General features: G+C 41.0%; 1 protein-coding gene and 1 long non-coding RNA gene across 5 annotated transcripts; both read left to right on the top strand.

Moving 5' to 3' along the window:
* Positions 1-8,468: 8,468 nt before the first annotated feature.
* On the top strand, positions 8,469-12,084 carry LOC115142190 (uncharacterized). 3 transcript variants are annotated; one of them, XR_003865481.2, is made up of 4 exons: positions 8,481-10,679; positions 10,855-11,025; positions 11,143-11,309; positions 11,432-12,084. It is a non-coding gene; the product is annotated as an uncharacterized LOC115142190 (long non-coding RNA). The 3 variants fall into 3 exon arrangements; XR_003865480.2 differs by having other exon boundaries at positions 8,469-10,679; positions 10,855-11,309; XR_003865482.2 differs by having other exon boundaries at positions 8,475-10,679; positions 10,944-11,309.
* Positions 12,085-14,016: 1,932 nt separating this feature from the next.
* LOC135575010 (uncharacterized) lies at positions 14,017-16,859 on the top strand. 2 transcript variants are annotated; one of them, XM_065027142.1, is made up of 10 exons: positions 14,017-14,398; positions 14,691-14,761; positions 14,849-15,025; positions 15,116-15,177; positions 15,260-15,346; positions 15,434-15,475; positions 15,544-15,716; positions 15,796-15,831; positions 15,929-16,472; positions 16,753-16,859. In XM_065027142.1, the coding sequence occupies exons 1-7, from the start codon at positions 14,241-14,243 to the stop codon at positions 15,697-15,699; spliced, it is 753 nt and encodes a 250-aa protein (XP_064883214.1). In that variant the 5' UTR covers positions 14,017-14,240; the 3' UTR covers positions 15,700-15,716; positions 15,796-15,831; positions 15,929-16,472; positions 16,753-16,859. The 2 variants fall into 2 exon arrangements, with proteins under 2 accessions (XP_064883214.1, XP_064883213.1); XM_065027141.1 differs by having other exon boundaries at positions 15,796-16,472.
* Positions 16,860-17,098: the final 239 nt, after the last annotated feature.

Raw genomic sequence — 17,098 nt, 5'->3', positions numbered from 1 at the left:
GTCAATGGTTATGTTATTTTATTAGGATCCTAGCTGATGCAAAAGCAGTAGCTACTCCTCCTGGGGTCCACACAAAACATGAAGGATGACATAATACAGAGTAATTAGAGACAAGAACAGCTCAGCTGTGTATGTCGATGTCACAATAAGTACTGACAGTTTGGTATGACTCATATGAACTGGTTCCCCAGGGATTGCATCTATAGCAATCCCAATTTCTCTGATGTAACCCCTCCCGATGGTCACAATCAAAATGATGATGTCAAGCCTCTGACGCAGATGTGTTGAGATATGACACGAGAGATCATGAGCCATGAGGTTATACAGTCAGAATGGTATCTACAAAGATGATTTTCTGTACCGTCTATGTGATATCTACACAGTCACCATAGTGGAGAGGACCTGCCATGTCCTAATGTTGACCGGTTTATTAGGGTCAGAACAAACTAGCGCCACCTGTCTGCATCAATGTGTTCCTCACCCCTTTGTAGACACCTGCTATACTCATTTTACAACTAGAGGACAAAGCAAATTGTCCCATCCTCTGAGATTGATGTCTAAAAACCTGTTTTGGATTTGTCATCATGGGGTATAATGTGTAGATTGATGAGGAAACATTTTTTAAATACATTTTAGAATAAGGCTGTAACGTAACACAATGTGGAAATATTTAAGGGGTCTGAATACTTTCCGGACGCACTGGAAAGAATATACATACACAGTGCATATAATTTGGGTGGCAGAGTAGCCTAGTGGTTAGAGCATTGGACTAGTTACTGGGAGGTTGGAAGATCAAATCCCCAAGCTGAAAAAAAAAGATATCTGTCATTCTGCCCCTTAACAAGGCAGTTAAACCACTGTTCCTAGGCCGTCATTGAAAATAAGAATTTGTAATTGTGTCTCACAGTATATGATCACACATTTTGGTACTTGTTTTTCTTACGTTAACATGCACTATTGTTTATGTTCAAACAAATAGAGAAATGAGCTTGAGCAAAGAGCAGGATGAGGCAGAGGTGAAATTTGAGGAGGCACTTCGAGAACACTGCATTACAATTTCAACATGAAAACAGCATTACAATTTCAACATGTAGCTTGCTGTAAGTGATATTTCTTCACATTTCCCCAGTGTATTTTTAGGGCCGTGGAATTGTGGGTACATACCACAATGTTGTTGTGTTGTAATTTTAATCACAGACAGATTCCCATTCTGTGTTTGATTTTAATAAATACTTTAGGATCAGAAGGAGCGAGCTGCAAAGCGACAGTCACCTGCTCCTGCCACTGTCCAATGGATTTTTATTTTATTTTTATTTCACCTTTATTTAACCAGGTAAGCAAGTTGAGAACAAGTTCTCATTTACAATTGCGACCTGGCCAAGATAAAGCAAAGCAGTTCGACACATACAACGACACAGAGTTACACATGGAGTAAAACAAACATACAGTCAATAATACAAAAAAAAAAAAAAAAAAAAAAACAAGTCTATATACAATGTGAGCAAATTAGGTGAGAAGGGAGGTAAAGGCAAAAAAGGCCATGGTGGCAAAGTAAATACAATATAGCAAGTAAAACACTGGAATGGTAGTTTTGCAATGGAAGAATGTGCAAAGTAGAAATAAAAATAATGGGGTGCAAAGGAGCAAAATAAATAAATAAATTAAATACAGTTGGGAAAGAGGTAGTTGTTTGGGCTAAATTATAGGTGGGCTATGTACAGGTGCAGTAATCTGTAAGATGCTCTGACAGTTGGTGCTTAAAGCTAGTGAGGGAGATAAGTGTTTCCAATTTAAGAGATTTTTGTAGTTCGTTCCAGTCATTGGCAGCAGAGAACTGGAAGGAGAGGCGGCCAAAAAAAGAATTGGTTTTGGGGGTGACTAGAGAGATATACCTGCTGGAGCGTGTGCTACAGGTGGGAGATGCTATGGTGACCAGCGAGCTGAGATAAGGGGGGACTTTACCTAGCAGGGTCTTGTAGATGACATGGAGCCAGTGGGTTTGGCGACGAGTATGAAGCGAGGGCCAGCCAACGAGAGCGTACAGGTCGCAATGGATAGAGAGGGACAGCAAAGGAAACATAATTCACCAAAGACCCGGACATAAAAGGTGTAACGGTAGATTTCCTCCTCATTGTCTAAAGAGGTGTAGCAAGGATCGGACCAATATGCAGCGTGGTAACTGTCCATGTTTTAATAGAAAAGACTGAACACTATGAAATACAAAAACAATAAAGTGAATATAAACGAACCAAAACAGTCCCGTGTGGCACAAACACTGACACAGAAAACAAACACCCACAAACCATCAGTGAAACCCAGGCTACCTAAGTATGATTCTCAATCAGAGACAACTAACGACACCTGCCTCTGATTGAGAACCATACTAGGCCGAAACAGAAACCAAACATAGAAACAAAAACATAGACTACCCACCCCAACTCACGCCCTGACCATACTAAATAAAGACAAAACAAAGGAAATAAAGGTCAGAACGTGACAAAAGGTCTAAGGCCTCAAGACATGGTAAGTGTTATGTACCTATTTAGTTGTGTGTCTGTTTACGCATGAAAAGTGTAACTATTTTTTCTAAATAGATAACATATGCCAGTCTTGGCTGCCTCATGTTAATTGTATATTATTGTCATCAAAGTCATGGACATGGACCTTCCCGGAAGAGGTGACCAAATTGCAGCTAATGGCGGGGATGAGTATCACCCGAAATAGAGCTTTACCCTGGGCCATCTGACCCTAAAACAGGCTTTCTCCACCGGCCACCTGAGAAGTTTAACTTTTTTTTACACCTTTTTCGTGATATCCAATTGGTAGTTACAATCTTGTCTCATCGCTGCAACTCCCGTACAGACTCGGGAGAGGCAAAGGTCGAGAGCCGTGCGTCCTACAAAACACGACCACGCCAAGCCGCATTGCTTCTTGACACAATGCTCGCTTAACCCGGAAGCCAGCCGCACCAGTGTTTCAGAGGCAATTTCACACACATGGCGACTCCTGGCCCACCAAAGGAGTCGCTAGAGCGCGATGTGACAAAGAAAACAAGGCCGGCCAAACCCTCCCCTAACCCGGACGACGCTGGGCCAATTGTACGCTGTCTCATGGGTATCTCGGTCGTGGCCGACTGCGACACAGCCTGAGATCAAACCAGGATCTCTTCAACCTCAGGAGGCACCTAAAACCCTCAAACTTTAACAGATGCAAAATTGAGAGCATCCTTTAATAACATTTACATGTGTTGCATTACTCATCTCATATGTACAGTTGAAGTCAGAAGTTTACATATACCTTAGCCAAATACATTTAAACTTTTTTTTGCAATTCCTGACATTTAATCCGAGTAAGAATTCCATGTTTTAGGTCAGTTAGGATCACCACTTTATTTTAAGAATGTGAAATGTCAGAATAATAGTAGAGAGCATTATTTATTTCAGCTTTTATTTCTTTCATCACATTCACAGTGGGTCAGAAGTTTACCTACACTCAATTAGTATTTGGTAGCATTGCCTTGAAATTGTTCAAATTGGGTCAAACATTTTGCGTAGCCTTCCACAAGCTTCCCATAATACGTTGGGTGAATTTTGGCCCATTCCTCCTGACAGAGCTGGTGTAACTGGGTCAGGTTTGTAGTCCTCCTTGCTCGCACACACTTTTTCAGTTCTGCCCACAAATTTTCTATAGGATTGAGGTCAGGGCTTTGTGATGGCCACTCCAATACCTTGACTTTGTTGTCCTTACGCCATTTTGCCACAACTTTGGAAGTATGCTTGGGGTCATTGTCCATTTGGAAGACACATTTGTGAACAAGCTTTAACTTCCAGACTGATGTCTTGAGATGTTGCTTCAAAATATCCACATCATTTTCCTTCCTCATGATGCCATCTATTTTGTGAAGTGCACCTGTCCCTCCTGCAGCAAAGCACCCCCCCAACATGATGCTGCCACCCCCGTGCTTCACGGTTGGGATGGTGTTCTTCGGCTTGCAAGCATCCCCCTTAATTCTCCAAACATAACGATGATCGTTATGGCCAAACAGTTCTGTTCTTGTTTCATCAGACCAGAAGACATTTCTCCAAAAAGTATGATCTTTGTCCACATATCCAGTTGCAAAGTCTTTTTTTATGGCGGTTTTGGAGCAGTGGCTTCTTTCTTGCTGAGCGGCCTTTCAGGTTATGTCGATATAAAACTTGTTTTACTGTGGATTTATATACTTTTGTACCTGTTTCCTCCAGCATCTTCATAAGGTCCTTTGTTGTTGTTCTGGGATTGATTTGCACTTTTCGCACCAAATACGTTCATCTCTAGGAGACAGAACGAGTCTCCTTCATGAGCGGTATGACGACTGCGTCGTCCCATGGCGTTCATACTAACATACTATTGTTTGTAAAGATGAACGCAGTACCTTCAGGCATTTCCCAAGGATGAACCAGACTTGGAGGTCTACAATTGTTTTTTCTGAGGCCTTGGCTGATTTCTTTTGATTTTCCCATGATGTCAAGCAAAGAGGCACTGAGTTTGAAAATAGGCCTTGAAATACATACACAGGTACACCTCCAATTGACTCAAATTGTGTCAATTAGCCTATCAGAAGCTTCTAAAGCCTTGACATCATTTTCAGGAATTTTCGAAGTAGTTTAAAGTCACAGTCAACTTAGTGTATGTAAACTTCTGACCCACTGGACTTGTGATACAGTGAATTATAAGTAAAATAATCTGTCTGTAAACAATTTTTGGAATAATTACTTGTGTCATGCACAAAGTAGATGTCCCAAAAGACAAATTTATAGCCAAATGTATAGTTTTATATTTTTTATTTATATTTATAGTTTGTTGACAATAAATGTGTGCATTTTAATGACTCCAACCTAAGTGTATGTGAATGTCACGCCCTGACCGTAGAGATCCTTTTATTTTCTATGTTTGTTTGGTCAGGGTGTGACTCGGGTGGGAAAGTCTATGCTTTCTGATTCTTTGTTTTTGGCCGGGTATGATTCTCAATCAGGGACAGCTGTCTATCATTGTCTCTGATTGGGAATCATACTTAGGCAGCCTGTGTTCCTTTTCTCATTTGTGGATTGTTGTCTTCGTTTAATGCATGTATAGCCTTACGTAGCTTCATGGTCGTTTTTGTTGTTTTGTTGGCGATATTTAAAAATAAAGGAAAATGTACGCTCACCACGCTGTACCTTGGTCCGGTCATTTTCAAGACGACTTTCGTGACAGTAAACTTCCGACTTCAACTGTATTCTATCCTATTCTACTGTATCTTAGTCTATGCCACTCTGACATTGCTCGCGTAAATATTTGTTTTCATAATTACATTCCTTTATTTTATATTTGTTTGTATTGTGTGTAATTTTCTGAAATTCTTAGATATTACTTGTTAGATATTACTGCACTGTTTAAGCTAAAAACACACGTTTTTCGCTACACCCACAATAAAACTTGCTAAACACGTATGTGACAAATAAAATTTGATTTTGATCTGTAGTAACGCAGCTAGCACTGCATTAGACCACTGCACCACTAGGGAGACATTTTGTTTTAATCCTAAACTGCCACAGCTGATTTAATTAGTCGACTAATTTAACCATGTGTGCCAGTTAAGGGTTAAAACAAAAATGTTCAACATCTGGAGTGGCCCGAGGAGAGGTTTGGGAAACCCTGCCCTAAAGGAACTCCAAGGGAGATGCCAAGACTGAGATCTCCCTTGGGGAATTTCTTAACAGACTTATCAAGGCTAGGATCGTAACACTACTTCCTCGGTTCAGAAAACACAACCTGTGCTTCTCTATCTCAAATCCCTCATGCCTTAACAGGACATGCTTTTGACCCTCATACACTATCCTACTGCTCATTAGAGTAGCAAATGGTAGGAGGGGGTATTAACCAGAGGTGGACTTGAAGCCAGATCGTTTGACCCTAAGGAAATCATGCTAAACACAACAACCCAAATAAGTAAGATCCTTATCAAGGCTAGAGTCATTCAACTTGTCAGGCAGCATATGACTACCTTGTTATGACATTTCTAGCTAGTACCAAATGCAGTTGCAATATACTGACAAAGTTTAGCTGGCTCTCTGGCTTTCATTTCAATGTGGGATTAAATACAAAGTAGTGCTATAAAGCTTTCAAATCCTCAGACCAATTGACTGTAACCTAAGCCTCTGTCTTGCATGCATGAACTCTTAGGTTTCATGTGTTGAAAACAAATACACGTTATATTAGTTCCAAAATAAGAAGAACCAAAGATAATTTGAATTAAAACCACATAGTTATGCACACCGTGGCTTGCGAAATATTCACCCTCCTTGGCATCTTTCCTTTTTGTTGCCTTACAATCTGGAATTAAAATTTATTTTTGGGGGGGGTTGTGTCATTTGATTTACACAACATTTAAGACAAAAATAAGACAAAAAAACAGAAGAATTGAGCATGCATAACTATTCACCCCCCCGCCCCAAAGTCAATACTTTGTAGAGCTACCTTTTGCAGCAATTACAGCTGCAAGTCTCTTGGGGTATGTCTCTCTAAGCTTGGTACATCTAGCCACTGGTTAGAGTGTTGGACTAGTAACCGAAAGGTTGCAAGATCAAACCCCGAGCTGACAAGGTAAAAAATCTGTCGTTCTGCCCCTGAACAAGGCAGTTAACCCACTGTTCCTAGGCCGTCATTGAAAATAAGAATTTGTTCTTAACTGACTTGCCTAGTTAAATAAAGGTTAAAAAAAAAAAGGCTAAACTGCTCCAGCTCCTTGAAGTTGGAAGGGTTCCACTGGTGTACAGCAATCTTTAAGTCATACCACAGATTCTCAATTGGATTGAGGTCTTTGACTAGGCCATTCCAAAACATTTAAAAATGTTTCCCCTTAAACCACCACTGCCTTAGCAGTATGTTCAGGGTCATTGTCCTGCTGGAAGGTGAACCTCTGAAACAGGTTTCCCCTCAAGAATTTTCTGCCACCACCATGGGATATGTTCTCAGGGCGATAAGTGTTGGGTTTGCGCCAGACATAGCATTTTCCTTGATGGCCAAAAAGCTCAATTTTAGTCTCATCTGACCAGAGTACCTTCTTCCATATGTTTGGGGAGTGTCCCACCTGCCTTTGGCAAACACCAAACATATTTGCTTATTTTTATCTTAAAGCAATGGCTTTTTTTCTGGCCACTATTCCATAAAGCCCAGCTCTGTGGAGTGTACTCCAATCTCCGCTGTGGAGCTTTGCATGTCCTTCAGGGTTATCTTAGGTCTCTTTGTTGCCTCTCTGATTAATGCCCTCCTTGCCTGGTCCATGAGTTTTGGTGGGTGGCCCTCTCTTGGCAGGTTTGATGTGGTGCCATATTCTTTCCATGTTTTAATAATGGATTTAATGGTGCTCCGTGGGATGTTCAAAGTTTCTGATATTTTTTTATTACCCAACCCTGATCTGTACTTCTCCACAATATTTTCCCTGACCTGTTTGGAGAGCCCCTTGCTTAGTGGTGTTGCAGACTCTGGGGCCTTTCAGAACAGTTGTAAATATACTGAGATCATGTGACATATCATGTGACACTTAGATTGCACACAGATGGACTTCATTTAACTAATTATGTGGCCTCTGAATGTAATTGGTTGCACCAGATCTTATTTAGGGGCTTCATAGCAAAGGGGGAATATAAATGCGCACACCACTTTCCGTTTACATTTTTTAGAATGTTTTTAAAACAGGTTATTATTGTCATTTCACTTCACCAATGCTGGCACTCGTGCCTTAGGTTGCCGATTTTTGTGATGTTAAATTGCAGATGGTTTAAACTAGAATGTCATTTTCTATGAAAAAAAAGATTGTGGGACAGTAATTTGTCTTTTTGCTGTATCCAATCCCCTCTGAGACACACACACACACACACACACACACACAGAGGTTGGAGAAACACGTCAGATGTCTGGGATTTGAACAAGCAACCCACCTCTCTAACCTCTAGGCTACTTGCCATACCTCAATGTTTTGGTTTGATGTATAATTTTGTCATGTAATCTTGCAGTCTCACTTTCTATTTTGTATTGAGAAGGGCTTATACTATTTTTAAAGTTTCTATTTAACCTTTATTTAACTAGGAATGTCTTATGGTATCTTCCAGGCGAAAGACGATGATGTCATCCTTCATCAAACATGTCCATACAAAGACCAACCATGTAATTATTCTCACAGCTTCTATAACATAGCTTTAATGTCACCCAGTTTAGATGTTGTTTGTTTTCAGTTAATCTCGGCACTTCACCGTGATTTTCATGTTGTATACGCCAGGCAAAGGAGTGTGTGGCACGTCAGACTGGACAGCGGCCAAAGAGACGTCAGGAAAATCATCTGCCAAAGTAGATGAGGAGGGCATTGAGATAGCAGTTTGCCAACACAGTGTGCTCCTCAAGGCCCTCAACATGTACAGAGGCAAGATATACTGTATGCCTACGCAATGTACTTGCAGAAGGAGTTGTCTTCTCCTGGCATGGTGGGCTTTTTCTGCTGCGATGTAGCATGCAAATACTGGCCATATTTGCAGAAAGTTGTGCAGGCTTGTCCAGAGTCGGGGGAGCTTCTAAAAATGCACCCTCTCCTATCTGTTATCCATCAATCAATCAAATGTATTTATAAAGCCCTTCTTATGTCAGCTGATGTCACAAAGTGCTGTACAGAAACCCAGCCTAAAACCCCAAACAGCAAGCAATGCAGGTGTAGAAGCACAGTGGCTAGGAAAAACTCCCTAGAAAGGCCAGAACCTAGGAAGAAACCTAGAGAGGAACCAGGCTATGAGGGGTGGCCAGGTGGGTGGAGATTATAACAGAACATGGCCAAGATGTTCAAATTTTCACAGATGACCAGCAGGGTCAAATAATATTATGCATGCGAAGGCGCATGAACGGGCTTGTGAGGTAATTGTTTTCCTTCATGACGGTTTTTGTGTTATGTAGAAAGGACACTGTAATGCTTTTTAAAAGAATAGAATGAATGTAACATTAAAATATTTATATATTTGTTCATTTTGGCATTATATTATAGTCGAGCAGGTGAGTAGTTTTATAATCAGAGCTGCTGTCACGACAAAGTGCATGTCCAAGGCTGATAAGTGTATTATTATAACATAACAAATGCTGAAGAAGGTTAAAGATTGCAACATAATTCCCTTAATAATGTTTAACTATTAAGTGGTCTTCATATTTTAGCTCCAGCACACTTCAATTAAGAAGATCAAACTAATTGCCCCTCTCCATGCCACGGTGGAGAGACTTGTGTACCTCAATTACCCTGAGTGCTAAGCCGGAAGGGGGTTTATAGCCCCGGCAGGTGCAACCAAGCCGGCCAGGTTAAAGGGTAGGAGGCAGACAAAGCAGTCCATGGTCCTCCATGTCGGAGGTTGGGCTTGGGGCTAACTACCCCACCCCGGAAAAACTGAAACATTGACATATGGAAACCAAATAAACTGCCCCAAAGCAGAACATTTTCTTGGACACATGTTACTGCTGAAGGGAGAAGCTTACAGTGAAGGACATTTACTTTTGGGCTTACTTGATGATGCTATGACGATATTATGTTATGCTATGTTAATGATGTTATTGTTGTTGTTTTTTAAAATCTTACACTTGACTGAAATGGCAGTTTTTATGTTGATTGGTTAGGCACACAGTAGTAATTTATTAGAATAACTGACTGAAGATGTTTTTCCAACAGTGCGCACATATTTTATCACACAACTGGCAATGGGCTAGAATAAGAGGACGTTTGCCAACATGGATTGCATGTTGGTAAAGATATATATGAAGGTATTGGGGGGGGGGGGGCTTTCATAAAAAATATATATTTGACCTGCTTTCTCATTATTGTTTATCTATTTATACATGTCTAATATTCTTTCTGCAATCCTGGCTCAGCTTTTTAATATTTGTACAAGTCATCTTGATGTAGGAAAAGCTGGACATAAACGAAGCTGTGCTTCAGGAGTGGGTTGCTGAGGTCCAGCAGTGACCTGAAAGTATGTTCGGTTCTGAACAAATAGAGCATATGGCCCACCCCGAAAACCATCTGACTACAGTCCTATCCCATACTATGTTACCAACAGGTTCTAATTTTTCAAGTGAATCATACTAAAATATTTGACTTTAAGCAGTGTCTTCTCTCTTCAACTGCTAACTTTATCTCGAGTTGAGTTCCACTTCCCTCATTGCCCTAGTTTCTCAGCAACTGGCGTGCCTTATCAGGAAGTGAAACTAGACTGCTCCCCTTTGTCTCCTTCCTTAGAAATATCAATATTCAGCAGAATATTAATATTTGAACAGAAAATGAAAATTCTTCACATCCCCTTGCCTCACTCAGTAACTTTCCATGCACACAGTTCCTATTAACTCTCAATTGTCCCCTAACATATACATTTCTTATACATGTAAAGTCATCAATACATTCTAATATGATGACAGGAATAACTATATTTCAAGCCAGAATCCAACATGTAGAAAAGTGAATGTTTCTCTGTCTCTCAACTTCATAATTGTATTGATGTCAGTGGAGTCATGTTTGTAACTTGTCCTATGTTTGACAGCCAACCTTCAGGATAGTCAGACAGGGCATCTCCAGAAGAAGATTGAGGGGCATTACCTCATTGTGAAACAGAGGAAACACTACCTCTACCATTTAACAGGTAAGCCCCAACAACAATATGACCTCAAACACATTAGAAATCAAGCAGTAAAACTGATTTGTGAAAGAAGATGCATTAGTCATTCACAAATCAGTGCCTCTAAAGTAGCTCTGTAACGTATTGTCATGTAATATATCTAAATCTACAGTCAGTCTAATCAGCCCTTTTTATTCAGACGGCAACAAGAGAAGGCATCAGATTCTGAGAAAAATTGTTGAGGACAAGGCAGCCTTGACAACTGCCATTGTTCAACTTCCCACACAGTAGGCAGAGTTTAGGCTCCCCACAGTGGATGAGCTGCTCAATACTGACAACTTTTTGTGGCCACGGGTGAGACCTCGCACCAGTAAGTTTATGATTACAGAAGGTACAGTATCTATTGTGACTGAAATTTTACCTTCAGTGTAGGCTGCAATCATTGCTGTTGTTCTACTATATACCTCTGCGAGTTTACATCTCACAGGCAACAGCCATCTTGCCATCAAAAAGGCCATCTTCGACAGACTGATGTTGGTGAACGGACTGCAGGAGGAAGAGAGGATCCTGGTGCAGGAGATGAAGAGGCACTGGGGAGCCTACAAAGAGCAGCGGGAACTCTGGAGGCACTGTCCATACAGCTGCAAGATCAGAGTGAGTTGAGGTTTATACTATTTTTGGACTGAACTTTTTGTCTTGCTTTTACATATACCCTCCACATTATTTTGTGTAGTGGAATTGTAAATAATGTACTGCTTTTTACATATGATTTTCAGGCAATGCAGTGGAGTTGTCAGAGGGAGGAATCTTCCTCCTGAAGAGAAGATTGAGTGAACTGACACAAGACCAAGACAACACCAGGAACACCTATCAAAAGCTGATTCTGGGAGAAGGGGCTATTTTTAATGACTCTGATGCAAATGAAAACTCAGATGAAGATAGAAGTCCTATTGCTGAGAGCTCAGATGGTGACTGCTATGCTTTCTGAATTCATACACCACCCCGCCCTCGTTCTCTCGGACTCTCTCTCTCCCGCAGGAGAGGGGGAAGGCTGCCACCACCTCCCTCATGAGCAGCCAGGGTTCCAACATTGACCCCTGACCCCTTGTCTTCTGAACGCATCCAGGGAAATGTATTTTGCCTGATGATGGTCTAGTGGAGATTTGTTGCCATGTTTCCTCTCCTCACCTCCTCCCCTTCCGGTCCTAGACTATGGCGACATCATCAGCAACTCAGAATGTTGGTTGAGGATCCCTTTACTGAGGAATGTGGTTGTTCTTCATGATTAAAAATATCTATATATTTTCTATGCTGCTGGGATTATGATTTTTTTGTGTTTTGAGTTGCAAAAGAGTCCTAGGTCTCAATGGGTCTGCTAAAATAAATAAAGAAAGTAAAGGTCTTGATAAATAAATGCATTAAGCACTAACAGCTGTGGGTGTGTGTGTGTGTGTGTGTCAGTTTATGACACAGTATGAATGAATTGTTTTGACGTAATAAAAAGTGTTGGTGCCGCATGCTGTAAGCTATTGCTGCCCCTTGCAGCATTGTAAGTACAACATCACCTTTCTAAAATGTCACTTGCCAAATCTAACTATAGCCTATCAATCGTGTTTATGTTTGACTTTATATCAGTTAACGGTGTATCAATGAAAATCTGATATTGAGTGGAATGTACTGTTGCCCAATCCATATACTTCAGCAGTACATTGTACCATACACCATCATTTCAAATGGTAGGTCACGTGTCCTGTTTAAGCTTACTGCCTGATGAAGGACACTTTAGTAGCCCTAGTGATTTTATTGTGAGGAATGAGAAAACAATCATCAAAAGTGATGGGAATATTGCATTTTGAAAATCAAATCATTATAATTGAATATGTAGGCAAGTTCCCACATCAGTGGACCTGCGTGAGGGGTGTCATGAAGAAACAGAGCGTTTTGAAAGGGCTGCTACTGTGTTTCACTATTTAGGCCGAGCAGGGCTCCTGTTACCATTTTTAACAGGGAACAACTTATTGGGTTATAGCTTATTATATTGCCAACTGACCTTCAAATAGTCTACGCAATACAGGGCTATTATAGGCCTATGCGATAATGAGGCCATCTTCTTTGAGCAGTTAATTACAGGCCTATAATAGGCTAAGTGTAACGTGTAGTGAGTGATGGGTGTGGAGTCAGACGCAGAGAGCAAAAGTAAACGGGAAAACAAGCTTTAATGTCCTCTACAACGTAACAGGTCCAAACATGGGTGAAGCCCTAAACACAGATGCAAATAAAGCCAAAACCACTGTTACAAAAACAGTAACAGTAAAGGGTTTACAGTTGCATAAACTTATGATAGAGTTGTAAGAACACAGTGGGTTTTTTTATTGAGTAAAATTATATTGCATTTAGGGACAGATTTCTAATATTTGTTTTTGTGTATATACAATTTACCAGAGAGAATTAAGAAACGAACGACTAACTCAGTGATTTTGTTTTCATTTAAATGATGACATTAGATCTTTCATTGTAAATACATGGGTCTTATTGATTAGATTACAAATGTAAAAATTTTACTTGCTCCAAACTAACTTCACAGTCAAACTCATGAAAAATGTGTATAATAGTTTATCCTTCTTTATCACAGAAAAGGCATATGTCCTCTAAATCCATGAATTCCAAGTTATTGCAAGGGTATATTTTGTGCAAGATTTTAAAGTGCATTTTTTTTACTTTATTTGATATACACAATTTGTGAGAGAGCAACCAAGCATTCTTCCATTCAATTTCAGTAATATGAGCGTTCCAGAAGAATTTCCCTCTAGGAAAGATCTTGTTCTTGGAGTGAAAAAGTTAACTTATGAATGTTTATTACATTTCTTATCCAGCAGGGGGAACCCTTCTAACATAAATTGTGCATCTATCGTGACATGTTCGCCAAAACACAAATGAGATTTCATGAATTGAGTAAATCCTGAAGGTATTGCTTTGAATATAGAATTAAATTCTTTACAGTGTATTGGGAAGTTATATGTTTCTAAGAACTTTCTATAAGAGAGTATATTTCCTTCTTTATCAAATAAATCAAGCACAAATATAATATGTATTTCGAACTACTTAGGAAAGAACAAAGACTTGTTCAGAGGATCACATGATAACCTTCCTACAAAGGAGTATCAACGTCAGGCGACGTAACCGTGCCGGAAAAACCCAGCAGTGACCCAAAATACGGAGAGAGAGAGAGATGTCTGTTCGAACTTTGAAGTGCATGTTTCCCATTCTCCCTCTTTTACAAGTTATTTCCTCTAATTGTAATAATACAAACAATTGCGAGCTTTACTAGCAAACGTCGCTGTTGCCATAAATACGGGACCTGGGGCCTGTTGCACAAAAGTAGAATTAAGACATCCGGGATAAATGACTCAGCTGAGCTCAATGAAGCCAAAACATGTGCGTCCAGGCTTAATTGGTTGCACAAAGACCAAGCCAGGATGAGCAGACACGGATTCATTAAGCCAGGTGAAACCAATCCTGGATAGGTGCGCGCTCACGGCTCACTCAAATAGACCCCGCCACAGATCACAGATTAACTGATTTACCATGGCAACTAGAGCCGCGTACTTTTCCCCGTCGGAAGCACAAATCCTCATGGAGGCATACGAGGAGGTAAAAGATATAATTAAGAAGAAAGGCAACACCGCCACAGTGATAAAGCAAAGAGAAAAAGCGTGGCAAAGTATTGCAGACCGCCTGAATGCGTAAGTAGTGCACAATTACACACTCACCGCTCCGCTGAAACATCACAATTACAATTCAAATATTTAATTCACATCTCCAAAAATGCAGTTGTACTGTAATTATGAAACAGTTAAATTTTAATTGAAATACACTGCAGATATGAGTGAAATTGTGTAAAGTAACTCCATCACACTGTATAAAGCTATGATACATTTTTTGATATTTTTACTGAAAACAAGACAAAAATACCAAGTAATTTTTTGCAGTGTGACTCCATTAAATGTGTGTGTGTGTGTGTGTGTGTGTGTGTAGATTAAACATGAACGGGCCAAAACGGACATGGCAGCAGGTCAAAATCAAATACAAGAACATTCTGCAGAATGGTATGGTCCCTGACTAATATTTAACAAAGCACAATCATATATTGTACCCAGAAGGTGCCTGCTCACACATTGTCTGTACTGTTTTAGCAGTGAAAAAGAATACCCACAGACAAGGCACGGGTGGTGGGTCACCAAAGGCTGACCTTACCCCAGCAGAGGACATGGCCTTGGAGCTAAATAAAGGCAGGCCCGTCTTAGAGGGGATCCCTGGGGGGAAAGAGACGAGCATAGGTTCCTCCCAAGATGCCACCCGCTTCATTCAAGGTATGTCCTTCCATCTCTACATGGGATACAACCACATTCATATTGAATCAATTTGGACTGTCTGACTTTGGTTTACCTATTGCCTTGCAGTGCCTGGCAGCACTGTGTTCCTGTTAGAGCCACCAGCACAAGCACCAGACGATGCTGATCCAGTGAGTACTCCATCAAAGGCATACTGTAGGCCTGGCATGTCTTGTCTACTAGCTTCAATATGAATCCGATTAAATGTGATAGGGTGAAGGCCCCAGTGCAGCAGCAACAGCACATGATGGAGACGATGATGAGGAGGAGACCATCTCTCTGGATTCCAGAAGGCATGAGGTATCATGTTAAGACTGTGAAAGTACTATTTACTCTACAATGGTGAGGAGTCCTCATCAAAATCAAAAAATCTAATTTCTTTTACAGGACCCAGATGCTATACAGTGGGAAAACCAGCCTGGCAACATAGTGCGTATTAGTAAAAGGACACCACATCCTGCCAAATTCCAGCTGCGCTAATTGTATTGTGTTCACAGAGCTCACAAGCTATCAGAAAGTTGTATGGCAACCACCTCCGGCGCCAAATAGAACTGGCAGACATAGACATTCAGTACAAGAAGAAAAAGATGGAAAATCTTGCACTGGAGTCCGAAATAAAAAAGAGGACAATTAGGAAACTGGACCTGAAATAAAAAAACTTGAGAGGGAGGTGAGATATGCCTTCAATGTACACTGTATGCTAACTGTAACACAAATGTATTAATCATTATTTTTCTTTCCTCCCCCAGCTCCAAGAAGATGACACAGCTCAAAATAAAAATTAGGTATATTCTCGTAAAGTCAAGTGAGCCATGACATATGAGCTCTTATTGTGAGCACACAGGACGGTGGCATCTTTCTAAGGTTTTTTTATTTTCCCAGCAATCAGTACAACCAAGTCATCGTTATAAGGCATCGCCCTCTTTTGCCCACCCCCCAGCACCAGGTGTGGCCACTAGCCTATATGAAGGCCCAAAATTGTGTGTTCCTTTCTGCTCTGACAATGGCATGCCCATTCGTGCGAGATGTGGTGGATGAAGAAGCACTTGTGCTGAGGAGAGCCTTCAGGCGAGAAAGGGTCTTCAGGGACCGGTTGGACCCACTGGCCTTCCCTGATGACCATCTATATGAAAGATACAGGTTTTCTGCAGATGGCATCAGGTATCTATGCAGACTACTGGGTCCCAGGATTAAGCACCGCACTGCACGGAGCCATGCACTGAGTGTGGAGCAAATGGTTTGTGTAGCCTTGCGCTTTTTGCTAGTGGAGCCTTCCTGTACTCAGTGGGGGATGCTGAACAAGGCCCAATTTGCCGCACAATAAGGAGTGTGTGTCTGGCTATCAAAGCATTAGCAGATGTCTTCATCTCCTTCCCTGGCCACAGAAGACTCTGTGACATCAAAGAGGAGTTCTATAGGATTGCAGGTAAGAGGATCTACAAATTACAGGACAACTGTTAACACATAGTAGGATACTCATTACTTTGTGTGACAGGTTTCCCCAATGTCATTGGTGCAGTGGACTGCACACACATAAGGATAAAAGCCCCTCAGGTGCCCATGAGGCCGATTTTGTGAATAGGAAATCCTTTCACAGCATTAATGTTCAGGTGAACATAACTTTTTGATATTGTCCATTGACGAACACTCTGCATTGCCAGTGATGTGCATTGATTGGTGTAATATTCCTCATCTTATGATTTCAGATGGTCTGCAATGCTGACTGTGTGATCAGCAATGTTGTGGCAAAATGGCCTGGCTCAGTCCATGACTCCAGAATCTTTCGGGCCTCTGAAATCTATCAGTGCCTATCACAAGGTAAGCCACACAACCCCTATTTATAACCATCATGGCTGTGTCAAGAATATCACTGTGTTTATGAGGTAGTAATGATGAGATTTTGTGTTGACAGGTGAATTCTCTGGTGTGTTGCTGGGAGACAGGGGTATGGCTGCCAGCCTTTTCTCCTGACACCTTTCACAGACCCCAGGAAGCACAGCAGGCCTACAACCATGCCCATGCCAGGACCAGGGCCAGAGTTGAAATGACCTT

The sequence above is a fragment of the Oncorhynchus nerka genome, linkage group LG14, assembly GCF_034236695.1.
Source record: "Oncorhynchus nerka isolate Pitt River linkage group LG14, Oner_Uvic_2.0, whole genome shotgun sequence".
Lineage (NCBI taxonomy): Eukaryota > Metazoa > Chordata > Actinopteri > Salmoniformes > Salmonidae > Oncorhynchus > Oncorhynchus nerka.
The sequence above is the reverse complement of the archived record's forward strand: the minus strand, read 5'-3'. Positions and strand labels throughout refer to the sequence as shown.

Excerpts from the sequence above, each read along its gene's own strand:
- LOC135575010 (XM_065027142.1), top strand. The coding sequence starts at position 14,241 with ATGGCAACTAGAGCCGCGTACTTTTCCCCGTCGGAAGCACAAATCCTC. Across the intron at positions 14,762-14,848 it reads CAAGAACATTCTGCAGAATG|CAGTGAAAAAGAATACCCAC; the intron begins GTATGGTCCCTG and ends GTACTGTTTTAG. Across the intron at positions 15,476-15,543 it reads AAAACCAGCCTGGCAACATA|AGCTCACAAGCTATCAGAAA; the intron begins GTGCGTATTAGT and ends TTGTGTTCACAG.